Raw genomic sequence first — 20189 nt, 5'->3', positions numbered from 1 at the left:
CGGGTGATATTCAAATATGACAAACCCTTCAAAAGGAAAAAAAAGCGCTAATGGCATTTGAACCCGGGTTAGGATGTTTGCTTCGAAGGTGCGGGACTACTACACTACGAGACCAAGCGGTGCTGTACGATTAAATTGAGGACCAAATGCACGTCAACATAGCTTCAAACATGCCCGTAGATGGCGCCATGCGTCGCTTGGCTGTGCTGACTAGGAAACGCCCATACGCTACATGGCGCTCTTCAGCGTTCGTCCGGGCCACTAGTTAACACTTCCGCCTTGACAGCCCAAAATAATAGCTTAGGTGTCCCAGGAGAGTTTCGATGTTTCATCTGCAAAGATGCAATAGAACGAGTCAAATGACGTGTTTGCGGGTTCTCTTGCTTCTAGTGCATGGCTTTGGAGTATGAAAAGAATTTCATGCGTTTTTCTAGTAGTACCTGAATTCAGATAAATCCCCGTCTCAGTAAATAAAGCCGGTCGGTTCTGCCTATGGGCCGTGGTCGCCACAGAGAATGAGAAGAAAAAAATCATAGGGCAGCACGCGCCCTTGTAACAGAGAAGACGACGAAGTAGAAGAAACCAAGCAACGGGTCCAACCGTTTTCTGCGATCTTCGAAGGGGCTTATCCTTGGCGGCCTCCCTCTCTACAGCCCACCGCTGCAAGCCTGCACAGGATTTCCTGCTGAACGTCCTCGCTAGCCGCCTCGGAGAAATGGACTCGCAGGTGAGTGCCTTTCTGCGCCCCAATTGTTTTTCTTGGAAGCGCGGTAAACTCCCCGTGTATTTCGCCGTTGTGTCCCGAATACTTGTCATCCTGAACGCATTCAGTACTCGACGCCTACACCCGCAAAGTAATGCGGACGCTTGAAGATTCTCGTTCTGTAGTACGCAAGTTCGTTTGGCCTCACGAACATTGTAAACGTTGGCTCCGGATATTACACGCGGGAACATTTGCCGCGGGCAGGGAGAATGACTGCAAAGCACGCTCAGCGCATGCGCCTAGCAATAATTTATTTTGAGGTTACAGCAACTCGTTTTGCACAGGCCTAATTAAGATATGTTCTGCCTTGCACAATTCTTGCACTGGTGCGTATTTGCGTGACGTTGATTGCCATTATAGGAACACTCAGTAATACCCTCTTTTCTTTGCAAACTCAAATTAAAATATTACAGGGTTTAACGAGTTGAAGCTACAGGCCTGTGAGGCGCACTGTGGTGAAAGGCTCGGGATTAATTTGGCCACTGTTAGACAAACGTTACGCCACGAACGGCGTAAATACTGCGTGACAGGTAATAACGATGCGTGAACGATGAGCGTGAAGTGGTTTCCCTGCCTCAAGACGAGCGCTGTGTGTCCGGGGTCTCTGGTGGTGGTGCTTCTTAACTTGTTGCCTATCGCTGCCACACGGGATTGTTTCATCAAAAACAAAATAAAAGGGGCCCTTACGGTTGTAGTGACACTACGTGTCTGTCGTGATTACAAAGTTTTAGAACACAACTTCGTATTTCTAGTACGTTTTGTTTACAAATTCATTGCTTGCATTTCTTTCGGGGTACTAATTATCCGTTGTATTTTTAAGGTTTGTTTTCTGTGGATTTAGATTTCGTGTTTGTTGATTATTTTTAAGCTCTGTTTTTCTTTTTATTTCCTTTCGCTTTCGTTTTTTTTAATGTGAGGCAATGGGCCCTCCTTATCAGCAGGGAGGCCCAGTTTGCTATTGCTTGCAGGTTTAAAGTATGCTGTGTTATTGGAATACCAGTCCATTCATAATGCCCGTGCTATACCGCAACTTTAAGTTGGCAGTTGAACGGTCACTTACAGACACCCTATGCCGCCCTAGGTATTTAGAATGAGGCACCCGATAGGCAGTTGTCTTAACTGCCCTCAGAAGACCTTGGAAACGGTCGTGTAGCAGAAGTATGAGAGACCCTAAAATGTGCTTCGGTCGGTCGGACGCCATTGAAACTTACGTTTCTTTTCAGAAATAAGAAAACCGGCAAGGTCTTTCGCTTCAGTTAAGGTCATCTCAATTACACGCCCATAGTATGAAGAATAGCCGAATTGTAGATATATACTGGTCGGAAGCAAAGCGCCTGCTGTGAAAAACGGGGTCAATTTTATCGGTGAGTAGCAGCCAAGACGCTCGCAGGCTCGGATGTTTCTATAGAGCAGGAATGAGCTTCACATTACGCCGGCCGCTGTATCACGACCAACGTAACCCACTTTTGCTCAGCGTACAGGGGGGATCGAAAGAACTGCGAACAACGGAGCGCACAGCCTCAGACTCATGCTGCACCATCTAGCTGCAAAGTCAGTAAACTGCGCGCATGCGCAGTTCTGCCAGAGCGTTTGAAAGCATGGCCTACTGTTAAGGGAAATTGTGGATCAAGAAGCGACGACGGTCGTTTATTTCGAGGCGCCTTTTCGCGCTGCCTCACCACTGAGCAGGATAATCGTTGAAGGGATAATCATGCTAGCTGAAATCAGACTACTGCGCGCTGGGCTCCCGAATGTAGCCGATAACAGGATGCTCAGGGGCGACAGAGCGTAAAAAGACGCCTCAAAATAAATGACGGCGTCGCTTCTTTATCAAGCATCTCCCTTAAGAGTAGGCCATGCTTTGAAACGCTCTGACAGAAGTGCGCCTGCGCGCAGTTTACTGACAGTGATGCCAGACGGTGCGGAATGTGTGGGAGACTGTGTGCTCCGTTGTTCGTATTTCTTTTAATCCCCCCTGTACACGGAGCGCACTTGCATACTTGCACTCGGTGATCGTACGTGAAACTGCCGTTCAACCGCACAAGAGGAGAAACCGGAAGCATAGATTCGTGACGTGGCATGCAGGGTGACGTCATTTGCGAACCGCGGATTAACTGGAGCCTCAACAGACGTGACGAAAAATATACAGCTCTCTGTGGAATGAGCCTCATCGCATGACAAAGAGTACCTTTAGAAACTGAGAACAAATTATGCGTAGAACGTATAGGGCTCACACTTCCAGTTTTTCCAATAATTTGTTCTACCAACTAAACGCATTTCACTGCTACAAAAATGTTCCTCGGCAGCTTTAATGCGCTCTTCGTATGGTTATTTTTCCTCCAGAGGCACCCGGTGACGAAATTTATTTTAAACCCCGGGACATGAAGACTGTAGAAATACAATTTTATCGTTATTGCTGCCTGAGTTAGGGAATATCCAAAAGAGTTCTCATATGCAGCTTACCGCAATTTTCATGAATTTGTCGGTGTCCGCGAGGCAGAATACGCGTTCTTAAGTTGACCAGACTAACTTGACCAGGACTTTGAAAATGTGATGAGATGGTATGTTGTTTCAAATTAGACGTACTTTTTTTACTTCACCACGAAATTAGTCAGTCTCCTTTATGTACACAATAACTGCTTTGAAGTTAGCTTGTCTTTTTTTGTCCTGTGGATAGGCGTATATTAAATACCTGAGTATTCTTGCGGTCCCTGTGTTCGATGTAAATAAAATTTTAAAAAATCCGTCTTCAATGTAAAATAGCTGCTTGTTAAGTTCGGGCACTTCACTTAAATAAAATTGCCCAGAATCTAGGTATCGTTAGTTAGGTATAGCGTGTTCCCCTTTATTGTGTTCGTGTTCACGCCGCCCCAGCTGACGTGGGCGTCAGGGACGTGAGGAGAAGCCGCGGAAGCTTCTATTCTGTTCGCCGCGGTATTGTGGTCACCGGACGAGCGGGCCCGTAGAGGGGTGTTGCGACCGGGTGGGCCGACCCGAGCCGAGCTCCGTGGCTTCCGACACACGTGTGGTAGCGTGTATGATGCGAGCGGCCAGCCGCTATTGCAGCAGTGAAGAATTCCGAAATCCGTAGGCTAACGTAACTGCTTACTTCATAGCGAGAGATGGCCGAAGCCAAACAAGAACAATACCCCGACGGGCGAGGTTACAGGACTCAATCAGAGTGAAAGCAGTGATTCGCTGCTCAAACAGGAATAAATTCGCTTGGGCGGCTCTATTTGTACCCAAACGCGGTAACGGTCAAAACAGCCTTCCCTCTACTATTTGCGCACGGTACGCACTTCACAGACACACACAACGTTCTTTCGAGAGTTCGTAAGCAGTCAGTAACAGCGGCGTACGTTGATTCCGAGAGAGGGGAGAGAGGAGGACTCCGCTGCGATCGCGGGGCCTCTGTGTCCTTGAAGCAGGTCTGGGCCTGTTGCGTCGGCACGCCATCGAATGTTGATCGCGCCGATAGCGAAGCGTCTGACCCGGGCTTGTCGAGGCGTGAATCATGAGTCACCGACACGATGGGGCTTGTCTGAAAGGTGCACGCAGTGGCTTCGCCGCACAGCCGAGGAGCGATGCGGGAAAGTACGGCGGCGGGTCGATTCGTAACAGGGGTTATACAAATGCATCGGTCACTCCAGAATAGTTCAAAGCGATGCTGTCATTTGAAGGAGGATTTCCTTTCGTTCCTTTCGTTCGACATTTCAACGGCCGCGATTACCGCCTTGAGAATGCCCGAAGCGGACGGGAGCTGAAAGTAGGTCAAGGGGTCAGTCATGGGAAGAGGGCGACAGACGTTCTGTCTACGAAAGTTGCACTGCTCAATGTTACTGGGCGAAGATTCCGTTCGTCACACGTCTGACCCTGGCGTCTCGCCGGCAGGGATGCGTCAATGGGTAGGCGACCATGCTTTGTTAGGCACTCCACGTGTTTTACAAAGGAAATGAATTTCGTCGGCGTGGGGCACAATTATAGGCGCACACGGTATGGAGAATACTTTAAGTCGATCCGCCCGACAACCGATGGTCGGCGCTAGGTTTGCTTTTAGTTGAGTGATTTTTGTGTATGTTATATTTGTGTTTTGCGGAATACCTCCGCGTTTTGGTGAGAGAGGGAAAGAAATGGGGCACGTTACTATTTTGAACCCACATAGCTTTTTTGTCACTGTGGCCAATCAGTGGCCTAGTGTGGGCTAATCAATGAACCATCCTCACTCTCAAATTGTGCCGTCCCTGTTGTGGGCAGTGTTTTCGTAGTAAAACCGAGGAGTTTGATGTTTTGTCAGAGAAAAAGAGAGGAGACGAGAGAACGGCCAGCCGCGCTCGACGCGGGCCTTGCCCGACCTATTTTATACGATCATGACCCTTGAGAGTTGTGAATCCTTAGTCTAAATAATGTGTACATATTGTATAATTGCTTGTAGTAGCTCATCGTTTGCCATGTGCCATTGACCATAATCCACGTATCATCGGATCATCGCTTTGGTCATCGACTTCAGCTGACCGATCCAGCCTATTTTAACTCTGTTATTATCAAGAAACACGCAACCGTCGGACTACCTTGCTGTGACACCGAAAGAGAACATAAAAGCCTGATGTTGAAAATAACTGTAATTGCATTGGGCAATGAACGAAAAAAAGAAAACTTCCGCAACAGTGACGGACCAACGACTATATGAGCAACGAGACATTAAATCATGTCGCAGGGCCGTCCTTAAAAGTAAGAGGGCAAAGGAGTTTGGGGTTTATAAGTGATATGTTATACCCGGGTGCAATAGACCCTATGCGAAATTGCTTGGTGATCTAGCAACACTGATGTAAACGAGACCGTCGGCCATATTGGTACGGGCGCCGATCGGGAAGTCTCGTATTGCTTACTGTGGAAGAGTAGGTGACGGTAACGCGGTATGGCTCAAACTGGACGGCGTTTTCCGGCTCCCGATCGCGAATTGTGGATGAAGGACTTGTCTGCGCTGCCGACTGTGTCTGAAGACTCATACCACTCGGGGTGCCGCGCCAAAGACCCATCCGAGCGGCAGCGGAGCAGGGCATGCCGCCTAGCCACCGAGGCGCATTGCTCGCCTTCATCGGTGCGGACAAACACGTGCGACTCGCAGTAAGTAAATCCTTCTTTGTTTTTTACTTGACGCTATTTAACCGGTATGAGCATCTGTATAGCACTTTGTTCACCGTTGTTTATCATGCAAATGCGTAGCGGCGATTCTGTTGCAGTAACCTTGAAAGAGGAAAGCGACAATCGCCAGACCGTACCACTAGTGAGTGGATTCGGTATTTTCAAATGCTGTACATCGAATTTACGGGATGATTTTTGGCGAAGAAGTTTACGGAAAGGTTGCGGCCGTTTTCCGTGACGCTCGTCCGCCCGCGCGTTTGCCACAAAGCAATCGCGCTTTGCGGCGAAGTCAACTACAAAAGCGCACATACGCCTTGAATTTTCTTTTTTTGTGTATTTTCATTATTTATTGCGCATGTTCTGCCGCAAAAATCTGTTTGTGTGTCTTTCTTCTCCTTTTTTGGCGGTGGGGTGGTTGTGTTTGTTTCTAAAGCGCATGTTTTTGGTGTGCACGAATAGATAATACAGTAAAACCTCGTTAGCTCGAACTCACTGAACTAGAAGATTTTTTTTAATTCGAAGGGTCATTAGTATAGCCCGAATGTTTACCTGTTTATCTCGAAAGGTTCTAGAAGTGAGTTCCAGATAATCATATTATTGCTTACTTAAGTTATGACGAACACGATTATGCGGGTACTGGTATCATTACCCACGGTGAGGTTTTTAAATGGTAAACTTCCTTCTCTTGAAAATGCATTAACAAAGCATGCAGAGATACTTGCACGCTCGAACATGACAAACAATTTTGATATCATTGCTGTTTGAGGTGTAGATTATTCCCCTTGCAACAGTGTTAAGCAAGACACAAAATCTGGTCATTTTGAGTCTGTTCCTTGCGGCCACTTCTTTCTGCTCTGTCCCTTTACCATAAACACTGGAGCGGACTAGTCCGTTCTTCCTTGAGTGCTATTTACTGTTACTCTCACTATTCTTGCAGGTTGGGCCTCATCCATGTGCTCAGCAGGTGTTTTCGCTCCCAGAAGAAAAGTGGCCGGCCCTATGTTGTGTGCCTCACCTTTGAGACGGACAGTGGGGCGATTGTGGAGGCAGCGTGCGAGTGCCCGGCGGGTTGCAGTGCAGCATGGAGTCACATCCTGGCTGCTGTGCACGTACTCGCCCTCTTGCAAGCCGAAGGTTTTAAGAGGCGCCACCGGAGCTTGCGTGCACTGAGCTGTCACAACAGTGCGGACGTCCGAGACAGCAGGGCATCAAGCCAGCGAGTGTCCAAGACATTGACTGGAGAAGCCCGCGAGAAAATGGTCCCTCCCTTCCTTTGCCAATGCGTCTGTTCGATGCACGTCGAGTACAGGAGCAATGCGAGCAGCAACAAAGTGCCGTGCAGGCGCTTTGGAGAAAACTTGGTAGCCTTGGGAATGGGTTTTTTGCCCCAGATGTGATGGCTTCACCCCCCACAGTGACAGAAAGAAGAACTGGCACGGCACCTGAAGGGTCACCTATGAGCTACCAGCAAGCATTCATGCCACATTTCACCGTGGTCATCTCGCGAGCACGCAGAGGCTGGACAACGTCGTGTTTACTAGACCGTGGCATGCAGGGGTGCGCGAATGCTTCCCTTTGTTTCATTTATATCCACAGTTTGCTATACTGCACGCGCTATGAATCAGCGAAGTAGTTTAATTTACTGGGATTTTCACTGTGGATACAAAAAATGCAAACCACTCACGCTGATGCGCGGCGGCCTGATGCAACTCTGGCCGTTTTCTTTTTTTTTTTGAATAAAACTTGAAAATTGTCTCAGCTACCTACATCAATGGCCACTATCATTACGTCGGAGGCATGCATGCAGCATGTGACAAACTAGAAGAGTGAGTGTGTATTTTAGTCGCAAAATATTCGACAGTAAATACATCGTGGCTGAAATGACAATGGGCACCAAGTTAACTTGACGTAACAACAAACCTTTCAGCCCGGCAAATCAGGAACCAAGTGCAAAAGCTCGAATTTTCCACCGTTAGATCATCATAAAACACGGTACGCCACTTCTGCAACGACACGCGGCTAAATGCAGCGTAAAAGAAACCAACAACACACTCCCATACCGTGCGCGCACGCCACAGAGGAAATTTTCAACCGCCCCGTGACGGCGTAGTGCGGCAAGAAAAGTTTGTTTAGAGCCATAGGTAAGATAAAGGCTCGTGTAGGGGCTAAGCGGTACCATTTAACAATGAAATGAAGCGGGCGCAGAGCCACAGGGACGAGTAAAGAAACAGCCTAATTTTGGCAACGTGTGGCACTTCTCCCGGTCGAGCGCCGCTGTCAGTCGCATGAATAGGTGGTGCACGCTCAGGCTTCATTTAGAATACAAAGGCTGAACCACAGAACTCCAACGCAGCTGTATTTTTCATCCGGACAGCGACTACGGGATCCCGCGCTTAGCGAACCAACGACAAATATTCGCTCCCAGCGCACCGCGCCCAGCGTGTCACAAAGGTTGCTCGCGCCGGCATAGTTCGCGTCAGAAAGTTCGTGCAAAAGCGTGGAACTTCACGTACCTTTTCTCCATTTGGAACGGTATTTCCGCATTGCGTGCACTGCGGCACGAAGCAATGCTCCGGCATTGTAGCCCATCAACAAGAGCGGTCAATGCCCGACTTCTATGTTTTGCTAATTGGTTTCGGTTTCAAACGACCGTACCAAAATGGCGGACCTAGTTACCGGAGTCGACGTGAGATGGCGGGGCGCATTTTGCATAGGGTCTATTTCAAGACATAAAGCAGTTCCACTGAATGTGAAACCTGTCAACTGCGCCAAAGCGATTCGCTAAACAGCCTGTAGCGCCCTCTCTTGAATAATTTCCGTACCAGCGTGGCGTTGATACGGCAAGAAGGCATGAGGTGGCGCCGCAGCCCCTGAAAGTGCCCATAAAGAGACACTGGATTGAGTTTTGATTAGCTTGGCGTAATTATGGCTTTAGCTCATAGTTTTTTTTTGTTTTTTAATGTTACTGTCTACTTACTTTCGGCCCGGCCGCGGCAGCCTCCCTGGCAGCGGCGCCGCCCAAAGATCACCCCCGCACTTACTACCTGAGCAACGTAAGCCTGTGTGGCCCAGTGGACTTGCCGTTGGCTTCGTAACGCAAGGGACCCAAGTTCGATTCCTACAAGGGGAAATTTCGGTGATCCTTTCGAAGCCCCTATTTAGGTGCGTGACGCTCCGTTACCGGCTACCAGTCCGTACGTAGGTAAGATACCGTGACCCCCGGACGAGCTACAGCGACAAGGCTGGTGGAAACGCAGCGTATCGGTCCGCCGAAGGAACTCACGGCGTCCCGCGCGCGAGCTTGGAAAGGGGATTGCGCTGGGTGAGGTTTTTCGCGCAAAGTTTGAATTGGAAGTTTACACTGGCCAAAGCGTGAGGTTCGGTAGTTCTCCTTTTGCCCCTTTTGTTCTGACCGAAAGACTCACACTAACAGTCGGTTCTCTGAGGGAACTGCAGCTGGTTGTGGTGACAAAGTGCAACGGCACCTACCGTTTATGTTCTTGACATGTTAAAGCGTATAGTCATAGATTCCGGCAGCCAAAGTTTGTATCACTGACAAGAAAGAAATGACGCGGGCTAGGCGGGGTCGGGGTTTATGAAACGTAAACTCGCGCGATTTTCTCATTGAATTGCACGGCGAATGAGACCACAATGCTCAAATTCTATTCACCCTAAATACTAAACCTGCCCTACTGCTGTAGCCGAATTTCAAGGATTTTTATTGCGCAACTTAAAGAACAAGTAATTGACATTCAGTTTTAGCCGAGCGTAGGCAGTACAGATTTCATAAATAAACTTGTAGCTTTTTTTTCAGAGCGCCGCACGAGAGGTATAGTTGCTAATTTTTTATGCTCCTAGTAACGTAATTCCGGTAAATCTTGTTTACCCCATTATGCTATTCGTTTCGTCTCGAGAACATTCTAGGTTTAACGAATTTGCTCAGCGTTTCAGGTAATAGCAGCGCGCCTTATTTACAAAAAGAATAAAATAAACTCGGTAACTTTTATTTCTGATTATTACTCAGGGAAATGTTTGTTGAAAGGGGAGGTGGGGGGTTTTGTTTGAGTTTTAAGAGAAAATGTTGATGCATTGAATACACATTGGTACAAATCACCTGTCAGTAAACGATCATTTTTACTGTTTTTGATTCCTTTTCAACGACTTGCTCTCCGCAGAACCCGAACACTGGCGCGCGGCCAGAGACAAACAGCACGTTCGAACTGGCCGATCTGGTCGGCGATATCGAGTTCCAGCGCTGGCTTGGGGCTGGTATAATCGCCGTGCTTATTGCCACTGTCATCACTGGCCTGGCTTTCCTGCTACAAGGCATGCTGAGATCGAGCGCCGGGCAGAACCACACGCCGTTGGCACACCGATGGGCCGCGGACCTTGTCGACGACATGGACTGCAACTCTTCTCTCTGCCGGCGATATTCGGACCTCATTTCGTCCTGCGGAGGCCACCAAAGCGGCGCATCGCCCTGTGCTGGACTGTCTCGCTTCGTATGCGGCGACGGGAAGTGCTTCGGCTACGATCACAACACTCTAGTCCAGGGCTTCCTGAGGGCCTTGGCGGCACATGCCCTGGCCACCTGGTTTACGCTGCACTACGCACGTTGGCCTGCTGTGGACCGGGCCGCCTCTCTGTACAAGACGTGCGTCGAGGCTGCGGCGGAAGCCAGTGAGGAGATCAACCCGGGAGACATCCTGCCCACCGACGAAGTGGCTTCCTTCCTCGCCCTGAACGAGAGCGCTTCCGAACTTATGATGCGGCTTGCTGCTCGCTATCAGGACGGTGCTTTCTTCTGGCTGGATGTAGAACCGCTGCGCCGAGGAGACAGCAAGCGTCGTCTTCAGCTCAAGGCAAACGAAATGTTTCAGCTGAGGGCCAAGACCGGTAGTATTTTTTTTCTTGCAAGACGAAAGCCTGAGTCGCGACGGTGGCTTGACATTCTCGCAAGAGTCTTCCAGGTTTGGGAAGATGTGCATAAAATTTGGAGCAACACTTCGAACCTGGACAAGTACGAGCCCCTGGTGCTTCAGATCTGGGAATTGGACCGTTACGGGCTGAGCTCGGCCGTTCTGCTTGCGGAACTGAACCGTGACACAAGGAGCTATCGAAGCGACGATGAGATCGAAGTTTCCAACCAGGCATTGTTGCAGTTCCTCAGACGGATATTGTCGCTGGAGGACTTGACGCCGTGCATCGCCTGGGAGTTCATTGAACATCGACGGGGCTGTTTTGGCTCGGTACGCGTTCAGGAGAGAACGCTCGCAGACGCGTGCTTCAACTGCATCGAGCGAGTGGCCGGGCTGGCAGCGCACGCACCCTTTTTGCTCTCGAGCTACGACTTTGAGTCACAGACCAAGTTCAGCCTTTTCTCGAAGAACCTCAAGGAAAACCTCATCGACGCCGTGGAAGGAGCGAACTGGCTCCCGACGTTACAGAAACAGTCGATGATGCGGCGACTACTCTCACTCAGCATTGTCGGTGGCCTGCCTGCGGCAAAGGACGGCATGGAGCGCGTCGATTCCTACTACTCCTACCTGCCGGATGGGACGGGTCACTTCGCCAACGACTTCGACGCTGCCGTGCACGCAGCGTGGAAATGGAGGCGCAGTGAGAACTCCACGCCCTTCCCTCTGCTGTCGACCTCCCCAAACGTTCTGACTGGCAGAGACGCGGTGTACGTGCCCGCCGTGCTCCTCGCTCCACCCTTGTTCACGCACGGTCATGACCAGACCAGGAATTTCGGCTTCCTCGGTGTGGCCCTCACGCGGGCCTTCGTGCATGTCCTGGGCTTGACGACTCTGAGGCCGCTGGCGGACTCGGGAGACGAGGCAACGGCGGGATACGTTGCACGTCTCGGACAGTGCCTGGGCCTTAGCCAGTCGAAGCCCTCCTACGTATCGCGGCTTGCGGACATTCTGGCGCTGGAGCCGACGATTCGTGCGTTCAGGGAATATAGTAGAAGCCGCCTGCAGGGATATCCTCGGCTCGACCGACTCTTCGTCGACATGTGCCTGATTTCATGCACACGGGGTGATTTGGAGCGTTGCGAACGATCTGCCGTTCAGACGCAAGAATTCCTGAAAGCTTTCGAGTGTGAAAGCACGGCGTCAGCACCGAGCGACATTCCGAAGTGCTCTGTATGGTGATGGGCGGGTGCAGTAAATCGGTGCGATTAACGCGGCAGCATAAATTCTCCGCTAGCGCTTTTTTACCCTTCAGTATTTTTGTCGAGACACAATTTTGCGCGGAAAGTTTTTTTTTTTTTGCACTAGGACGTGTGACTTTACTATATCGCTCGAAATGTTTCATTGGGCTGCTCTTGGTTGAAAAAACATTTCAAGCAAATGAGCTCTGGGCTTCTTTTTCTTTTTAGTTATGCTCTGCCATGCCGTGGTTTTCGTAGGATGTAGCTCTGACATTGTATTTGTTCGGAAGCGTGAGCTTATCCGACCAAAGAGTATATCACGAGTATATCACGTGTATATCACGTCTCGTTCAACGGTGAAATAGTGTTTTGTTTGTTTTTAACCCCTTCCCCCCTATGTAATGCCCATCACGGGCCCTTAGGGTACTAAAAAAAAAAGAGGATGTCGACCGACCAGTATTATCAATGAGGTAGTTGGTTACCTAGCTGAAAGTCCCGTAACCACATCCCCGCCAGTATTATTTCAGGTCTTGTTAAATTTAGTTTTTTTTATCCTGTGCCCCTAAAAAGAATGAATTTCTGTATATATGCTATGTTCCTGAATAAATAATTTGGCTCCAGAGCCACTGCTCCTCTCGGTACCTCAAAACACTGAAGGGAATGGTTTTGCGTTGTGCCCACTAGGTGTCTGCCCCGTTTCGGAACTTTAGAAACGAATTGATCTGAATAATTGAATTAAGTAAGCGAATTTAGACAATTATTGTGGACGGATAGAATCTGCTGTATAGTTCACCGAAACCTTTGAAACTGAGCTGTATACTATAGAATCTGCTGTATAGGTCACCGAAACCTTTGAAATTGTGAAGGAAAGTTTGACATTCACCTAAATGCAGCCATACGGCTACAAAGGAAAGCTATACAGCTTTCTCAGAAACTTCCCAGTTGAAGAAAAATTCGTCCTGGTCCAGGATTCGCACCCCGGACCTCTGCTTAACCGGAGCAGTCGCTCTACCAACTGAGGTAACCAGGAGGCTAGTCGTTAGTAGCGCGAAAGCGAGTTGATCAACAACTCGAAGTGAAGGACAGGTGTTAATCGACCAGATTTAGGGGAAATCCCCAAGGTGGAGTAAGTTTCTGTGAAGGAAAGTTTGACATCCACCTAAATGCAGCCATACGGCTACAAAGGAAAGCTATACAGCTTTCTCAGAAACTTCCCAGTTGAAGAAAAATTCGTCCTGGTCCAGGATTCGCACCCCGGACCTCTGCTTAACCGGAGCAGTCGCTCTACCAACTGAGGTAACCAGGAGGCTAGTCGTTAGTAGCGCGAAAGCGAGTTGATCAACAACTCGAAGTGAAGGACAGGTGTTAATCGACCAGATTTAGGGGAAATCCCCAAGGTGGAGTAAGTTTCTGTGAAGGAAAGTTTGACATCCACCTAAATGCAGCCATACGGCTACAAAGGAAAGCTATACAGCTTTCTCAGAAACTTCCCAGTTGAAGAAAAATTCGTCCTGGTCCAGGATTCGCACCCCGGACCTCTGCTTAACCGGAGCAGTCGCTCTACCAACTGAGGTAACCAGGAGGCTAGTCGTTAGTAGCGCGAAAGCGAGTTGATCAACAACTCGAAGTGAAGGACAGGTGTTAATCGACCAGATTTAGGGGAAATCCCCAAGGTGGTGTAAGTTTTTGTGAAGGAAAGTTTGACATCCACCTAAATGCAGCCATACAAAGGAAAGCTATACAGCTTTCTCAGAAATTTCGCAAGTTTCTGAAGTGTCAAGTTTCTTTAGAAACTGCGGAGTTACGAACTGTTTGACGCCCTGCATTTAAACAAAATTGCAGATTTGATGGCCGTTCTACCCTGTAATCGTTAAAATAGCGTAAATTCGGATAATTGATCGAACAAAATTTTGGCAAACCAATAATTTTGGCTGTAAAAAAACTCGCACTCTATACAAGCGGCATATGAATGCTACGCATTATTGGACAATCCTCTGAATTTCCGCACATTTTATCTTTGGGCAGTGATAAGGACACGGCCTAAAACGGACATGCCACTTTTTGAAACTCAGCGCCTGCAGTAAACAACAACAAACCCAGTACGTCTGGAAACGAGCTACGGCATCCACTCTTTTCACACGAAATCCGAGACCGGACTCCAACGCTGCTCGTTGTGGGCCTATACGTAGAAAAGTCCCGTCAATTGATTCATCACGTCATCGTGACATAATCACTGCTCTTGTTCGCTGGGTCTTCCCAACCGCGGCTTCTACTGCCGTGCCAGCATCGAAGCGGAAAAACCTACTTACAGTTTATTACGTTGAAACTACAACAATAATAAAAACGAAAACAAAGAGAAACGACCTAGAATTTGATGACGCTTTTGGTGTTTGAGAAAATAATGTAAAGCGCGGTGGTGTGGCATTTACAACCTCCCGTTTAAGAACTTTATAGTTACTTTCGTTGTACTGTAGGAAAGCTGAAATTAAGGCAAAGAGAGCTATGACGGTTACCTGGCATCTTTGTCTTGCACTAGCATTTTCAAAAGAGTTTCGACGTGACGTGCACTCATTTTTGAAAAAAAAAATATTCACAAAATGAGAACTTTTATATGTTGTATTCGGACGAATTTGGAAAGTCGCTGGCGGCGTTACCTGGTGATCGCAATGTATTCAAAACACGACAACACTTGTGGTTAGAGCGATGGTGCGCTGCGGGAGACGTGTTCGCCTGGTTTAATAAAAAAACCCATGGGCAGGATCATGGAGCGCGATCTTCGTAACCGTCCTCTTCAAAAACACCTTATTTCCTCAGCGTTTGTGGTCTCATTGTACCAACAATCGCATTGATGGGGCCATAAAGGCAAAAAGCAAGTTTTCTCCATTAAACGTTACTTTACACCAATTTTATCGGAAACTTTCGAGAAAAAACCTCATCCACTTTCTGGGGACTTTTCTATGACGTCACAGAATATCGCTTGTTCTGCTGGCGGTCGCTACCATAGCCACCCCCAAGAAGCACGACCGGTCGATTGTAGTGGATGTTCCTGTTCTGTTTTAATGTATCACTTGAATGATAACGTAGAGTGAACACGCTGATAACTATTTTTTTAAAATGCAGAGCATTTCAGTAACTCACGATGTCACCTGCGTTGACGTCCGTCGTAGTCCGCACCGTCGCTGCCCGCTCCCCTCCCCCTGCACTATATAAAAAAAATACTATCCGGCGCCTGGTTTCGATCCCTCGACCCTGCGGGCGGAACGCAATGTACATGGTGCTCTACCCACTGCGCCACAAAGCCGACACAGAATGGGAGGCTACGAACGCGCCTTATATCCTTGACTCATTCAAACTACGTCAAGAAGCTGCTGATACAACGCATTCACTACCACCAACTCCCCAAACACTAAACGTTAATGCAATACACCCACCCCCTATGCGACGCATTTACTCGAGTCCCCCTCGCGGGGAGATGGGCCCAATTTCTTGATTTATGGCTTATATTACGTCCCACTTGCTGATATTACGTCACTGTAATGCGAAATCTGAACTTTTTTGAATATCTTTTATTATGTGTATTTAGGTTTAGAAAACGTCCTTGGCGACTGGGATGGAGGTGGCGGAGTTACCAAGGGGTAGAACTTTCATACTGAGAAAACTTGCATTTTGTTTTAAAATATACGGAACAGCACAAAGGAGAGGACGTAGAGTAGAAGATAAACACGCCGCGTGTTCGTCTTCTACTCTACGTCCTGTCCTTTGTACTGTTTTTTACATTTTTAAACATGCTCCGATCAGCCCACTTGCTCCCCGTTCTAAGATACATTGGATTTTGTCTTCATGGCCCCTTTAATTCCCAGGTGCGAGTAGGTACGACTTTGTATTTTTGATTTCTACCCCTGCAAAATTCAGTGTGGTTTTTTTTTTTCGGATGACGACTACTGCAGAAATAAAAATGACCAATTGAGGCGTTTTTTTTTTGTACCGAAATGAGCCACATGCGGAAAACGAAACTGAGTCGGATAAAACTGCACTGACAAGAAAAACTCGGCAACTTTTCTCTAAAAAAGCGGCGGCAAGAAAATCGTTGAAATAACGCCCTTAAAACGTGTACGGAGATTGTAATTCGTATCGAAAATAAGCCAGACCCCGCGGTTTCACAGATCAAAACGAGTCACATCCATTTGCCCAACGGGAGCTTGCTCTTGTCTTGACTGTTTAGACTGTTTCGTGGGCGTTTCCGGAGCTTTTTTTTTTTTTTTTTGCTTTTCGGATCTGGCCTTTTATGAATTGAGACCGCCATTAGGAGAGCGGCGAAATATCTGACCCCAGATGCCAATCACGAAGTGAACGGAAGAAAAAGTGAACGAAATGAAACTGAGAGATGTCAAACAATGATTTAATCACCAATCTCTAAGAAATAACGCTAGTTCTATTTATTTTTTACTCCCATAGTTACCATTTCGGTACTTCACTAAACAGCCGCCGCCTTACAAGCACTGGCAAATCTCCCTCCTCCTTCCTCTGACAGCACTAACCACGTCATTAAGGTAAAGAAGAAGACATGAGCAGCCTTCTTGTGAAACGCTTTCGAATTTTATGGCAAAGCAATGAAGATCATCCTTACTTCGTGACTGCCTTGAGACGTGCCCAAGAAAATTATCCCAGGGAACAATTCGAAAGGAGCTGCTAATGGTGCCAAGAGGACTCACCTGCTCTCCTGGTATAGCTCTAAGGTTCTTGAAGCCAGGTTGCATATTTTAGGTCCTGTTACACCAAAACTCAATTGCACCATGCTTGATAGTCAATTTAAATAAAGTTTTCACAAGAATGCCGCATCAGCTTGAGTGTTTCAATTCAATGTCAGCCAAATTCAAACTTAACACCCTGGTATTGCTCAAATTCATGGCATAGATTTTAATTACTTATGGTCATAAACTTCCCCTAACTGACATGTAAAATATATCATATAAAAGCTTTGACGGCGTTGCATTTAGGTCTGGCAACAAACTTCCTCTTGTGTCTCAGATTCCCGTTAGGTGGCTCTGGCTCATTTCTAAAAAAAAAGCACATCAATTTATTGTAGTATGTACAGTTCTGTTTAAACAAACAGGATGTCGAGTATATTATATGGCGTTTTCCTTTTTTTTTTAAATAATGAAAAAGTTTCTGTACTTGCTGCGAAGGTAGGAATGCTGGCTTACGGTAGTCTCAGTTGCCGTGCATAACCTTTCCATATTAATGAGCAACGCCGTGTCAACGTCGACGAATACAAGCCACTGCGGTCTCCTTTTATTTCAGTTATCTTGGTTATATGTACACGCGCAATAGTCGAAGGTGTAGAGCCTTCGAGGACGGCAAGATAACCCATAAGCCCTGTCGCAGTGATTCCGCCATGCGCACATGCACATGTACACAAAGCTGTCCTCAGACTCCCTGGTAAATTTAAACAGAACCCCCCCTGCCCGCCCTCCTCCAAGAAAATCAAGGGAAGGAAAAGAAGCCGAACAGAAAAATTGCACTGATTACCAAAGTTTGCAAACTACACGCCTCTTCTATAGGACTGACAAAATGGCGGAAACAAACAAATTTGCGGGGAGGGCTCTGCATGCATGAAGTAAGTCTGTAGTAGTACTTCATGTCGATTCTGCAGTAATATGATCCGGCGTCACCACCTATTGAGGCGCTATCTATTATGCGGCTGCTGACGAACAGAAAACAGAACGTCATACCGATCTTGATCAGGTTAATCTATTTCCTTCCGTTGGAACTGTTGATGGATGCTATTCTCGTAGTCGAGGCCCCGGCCGGTGCAGTAGATTGGGTTGAGCTCATCTTTCCGGAACGCGTACTTCATGTAACTGTTCCCAGAAAAATTGCGCCTGCAAATGGTCGAGGAGTCCAGACGTATGTTCCAATTCAGCTACTAGCACTTCACTCAGGCTTCTAAAATCGTCGTTGGTTTCTTGACAGGAATCACGCGGTTTGCACCCCATTTCGTATTGTCTTCTGCATTGTTTGCGCTGCGCTTAATAACCCACTACGTTATACTCAACCGGCTCAGTTCCTTTTGCTCGTCTTTTTTCACTATCTGGCTACTGATTTTGTTGCCAGCTTACAAATATGCACTGAACGGGTAAATGATCTTCTACGCATCAACACGCATGAATTACACCTCGACGCATTTACTGCATTTATTACGCGCATGTTAAATGCATATCGGCTTACTATTTTTTTTTACTTTTCTTTGCACGGGATGCATATCATATCAGTGAAGGAAGGCGTGTGCAGTTATTGGGTATTTTTCTATAAGAAGTATTATATCTGGGAATGAGCTGACGTTTCTTCAGCATTCCCCCTTGGTGCGAAACAAATGCGTCTTGCTTAAATATACAAGAATACAGTGCCCACTCTGATAGCCAGGTTTGTTATCAGTACAAGCTTGCTGCTTCAATTACTGACACCTAGAATCTAGTTGGGAAACGACGTTACGGGCGTGGCAAAAATTTGCATAATCTCAAGTTACCAGTTTTTTTGTGTTCCAATTTTAACTCAATAATAGACCTTATAGTGGTTAACGCGACACTAAGAAATACAGTACACATCAAGTCTTCCGACTGGCACCCAACACTGAGGGTGCGCGGTACGCATAACCAATTCACTGCGGCGGAAACCATTGTAACTGGCTACAAAGATTACGAGACCAGTGATCGCCATCCAGATGAGAAAGATCTGGCACATCGTGAATATGGACACTTTTTTCTCGAAGAATCTGAAAATAAAGGTGGAAAGTGTATATGCGCAGAGTACCTTACATTATTTTTATTATATGGACGAATCCCCTCCCATAAATGTTCCTACAATATACTCGTGGGCTGTGAGTGGCGGTGAATCAAAGGGCTAGAGAAAAATTAATTTTGATATGGAGATGACTACATGGCCCACAGTGGCAACAGATGTCCCTGTATTATTTGAGCGAAAGAAAGAGGGATTGATAACTAGCTCGACACGATTACGGACCCGAAGCAAAAAGTATTCACAGAAAAAGAAAGACATCTTGACAGTTTAAATTTCCCGCAGGGCAACTTTATCACCCGCTGCGGTGGTTCAGTGGCTAAGGCGTTGCGCTGCTGAGCACAAGGTCCCGGGTTCGATTCCCGGCCGCGGCGGCCGCTTTTCTGATGGAGGCGAAAAGCAAAAACGCCCGTGTGTACGAGATTTCGGCGCACGATAAAGATCCCCAGGTGGTCAAAATTAATGCGGAGCCCTCCACTACGGCGCGCCTCATCGCCTGCGTTGCGTCGGCGCGTTAAACCCCACAATCAATCAATCAAGGACAGCTTTATCATTGACGTCATTTGTGATGTAACAAGAGACAGGAGTGTGCTAACTCCATGCTAGCCTTTGAAATGGGCAGTGGAGGGGAATCAGGGGCAACTCGAAGATCGCTCAAATATTACTGATAGCTTTTGTCGGCGGCAGCAAATCGAACAAGTTGGTCCGTCTGGCGCAACATAGGCAGTCGAACAAAACTACCTGGTGAGCCCCCTCTTCACCTTTTTTTCATTACCTAACTTAACGGTATATATTTGGCGTTATTAGCCGCATGCCTGTTTGCAGACGTAAAGTAATCTCCAGAATGAACCAAACTTGGTCCATTTAACATGTGCCGATATTGTGCGCACACAGGCCTTTTTGTTTTCTACGGATGGATCTACCTGGTCTAGAAGCGAAGAGGCGATACCTTCATTGATTGATTATCAGGTGTTACGTGCCGACGCTACAGAGTAGGCGCGCCGTAGATGCGGCTCCGGATTCATTTCGGCTACCTGGGGATCTTTAACGTGCGCCGAAATCTCGAACACAAGGGCGTTTTTGCTTTTCGGAAGAGGATATAGCAATCGTAGCTGCTGATCTTGCCACCGCGGTGCTTTTCCTTCCAACCTGACGGGGAGGGTCTACAGACGACAGCAACTTGACGCGAGCAGCAACTTCCCGGAGGAGACGCAAAACTTCAACGCGTAAAGCAAATAAAGTTCTACTGCCCATACATGACGGAAATGGTACAAGCAGGGCATAAATAATCGTCCGCAATTGTGCAACATTTGTCGCAGTTCATTAAGACAG

The 20189-nt window shown here is 47.6% G+C and overlaps 1 protein-coding gene across 1 annotated transcript; it reads left to right on the top strand.

Annotated features, from left to right (window-relative positions):
• The first annotated feature begins 246 nt into the window (after window positions 1-246).
• Window positions 247-12620, top strand: LOC144173360 (uncharacterized). Its single transcript, XM_077701825.1, has 2 exons — window positions 247-727; window positions 10081-12620. Exons 1-2 carry the CDS (start codon window positions 716-718, stop codon window positions 12061-12063), a joined length of 1995 nt encoding a protein of 664 aa, XP_077557951.1. The 5' UTR covers window positions 247-715; the 3' UTR covers window positions 12064-12620.
• The last annotated feature ends 7569 nt before the right edge of the window (window positions 12621-20189 follow it).

This window comes from Haemaphysalis longicornis, unplaced genomic scaffold (assembly GCF_048455015.1).
Source record: "Haemaphysalis longicornis isolate Haplotype H1 unplaced genomic scaffold, Haemaphysalis longicornis Haplotype H1 scaffold_3, whole genome shotgun sequence".
Taxonomy (NCBI): domain Eukaryota; kingdom Metazoa; phylum Arthropoda; class Arachnida; order Ixodida; family Ixodidae; genus Haemaphysalis; species Haemaphysalis longicornis.
The sequence above is the reverse complement of the archived record's forward strand: the minus strand, read 5'-3'. Positions and strand labels throughout refer to the sequence as shown.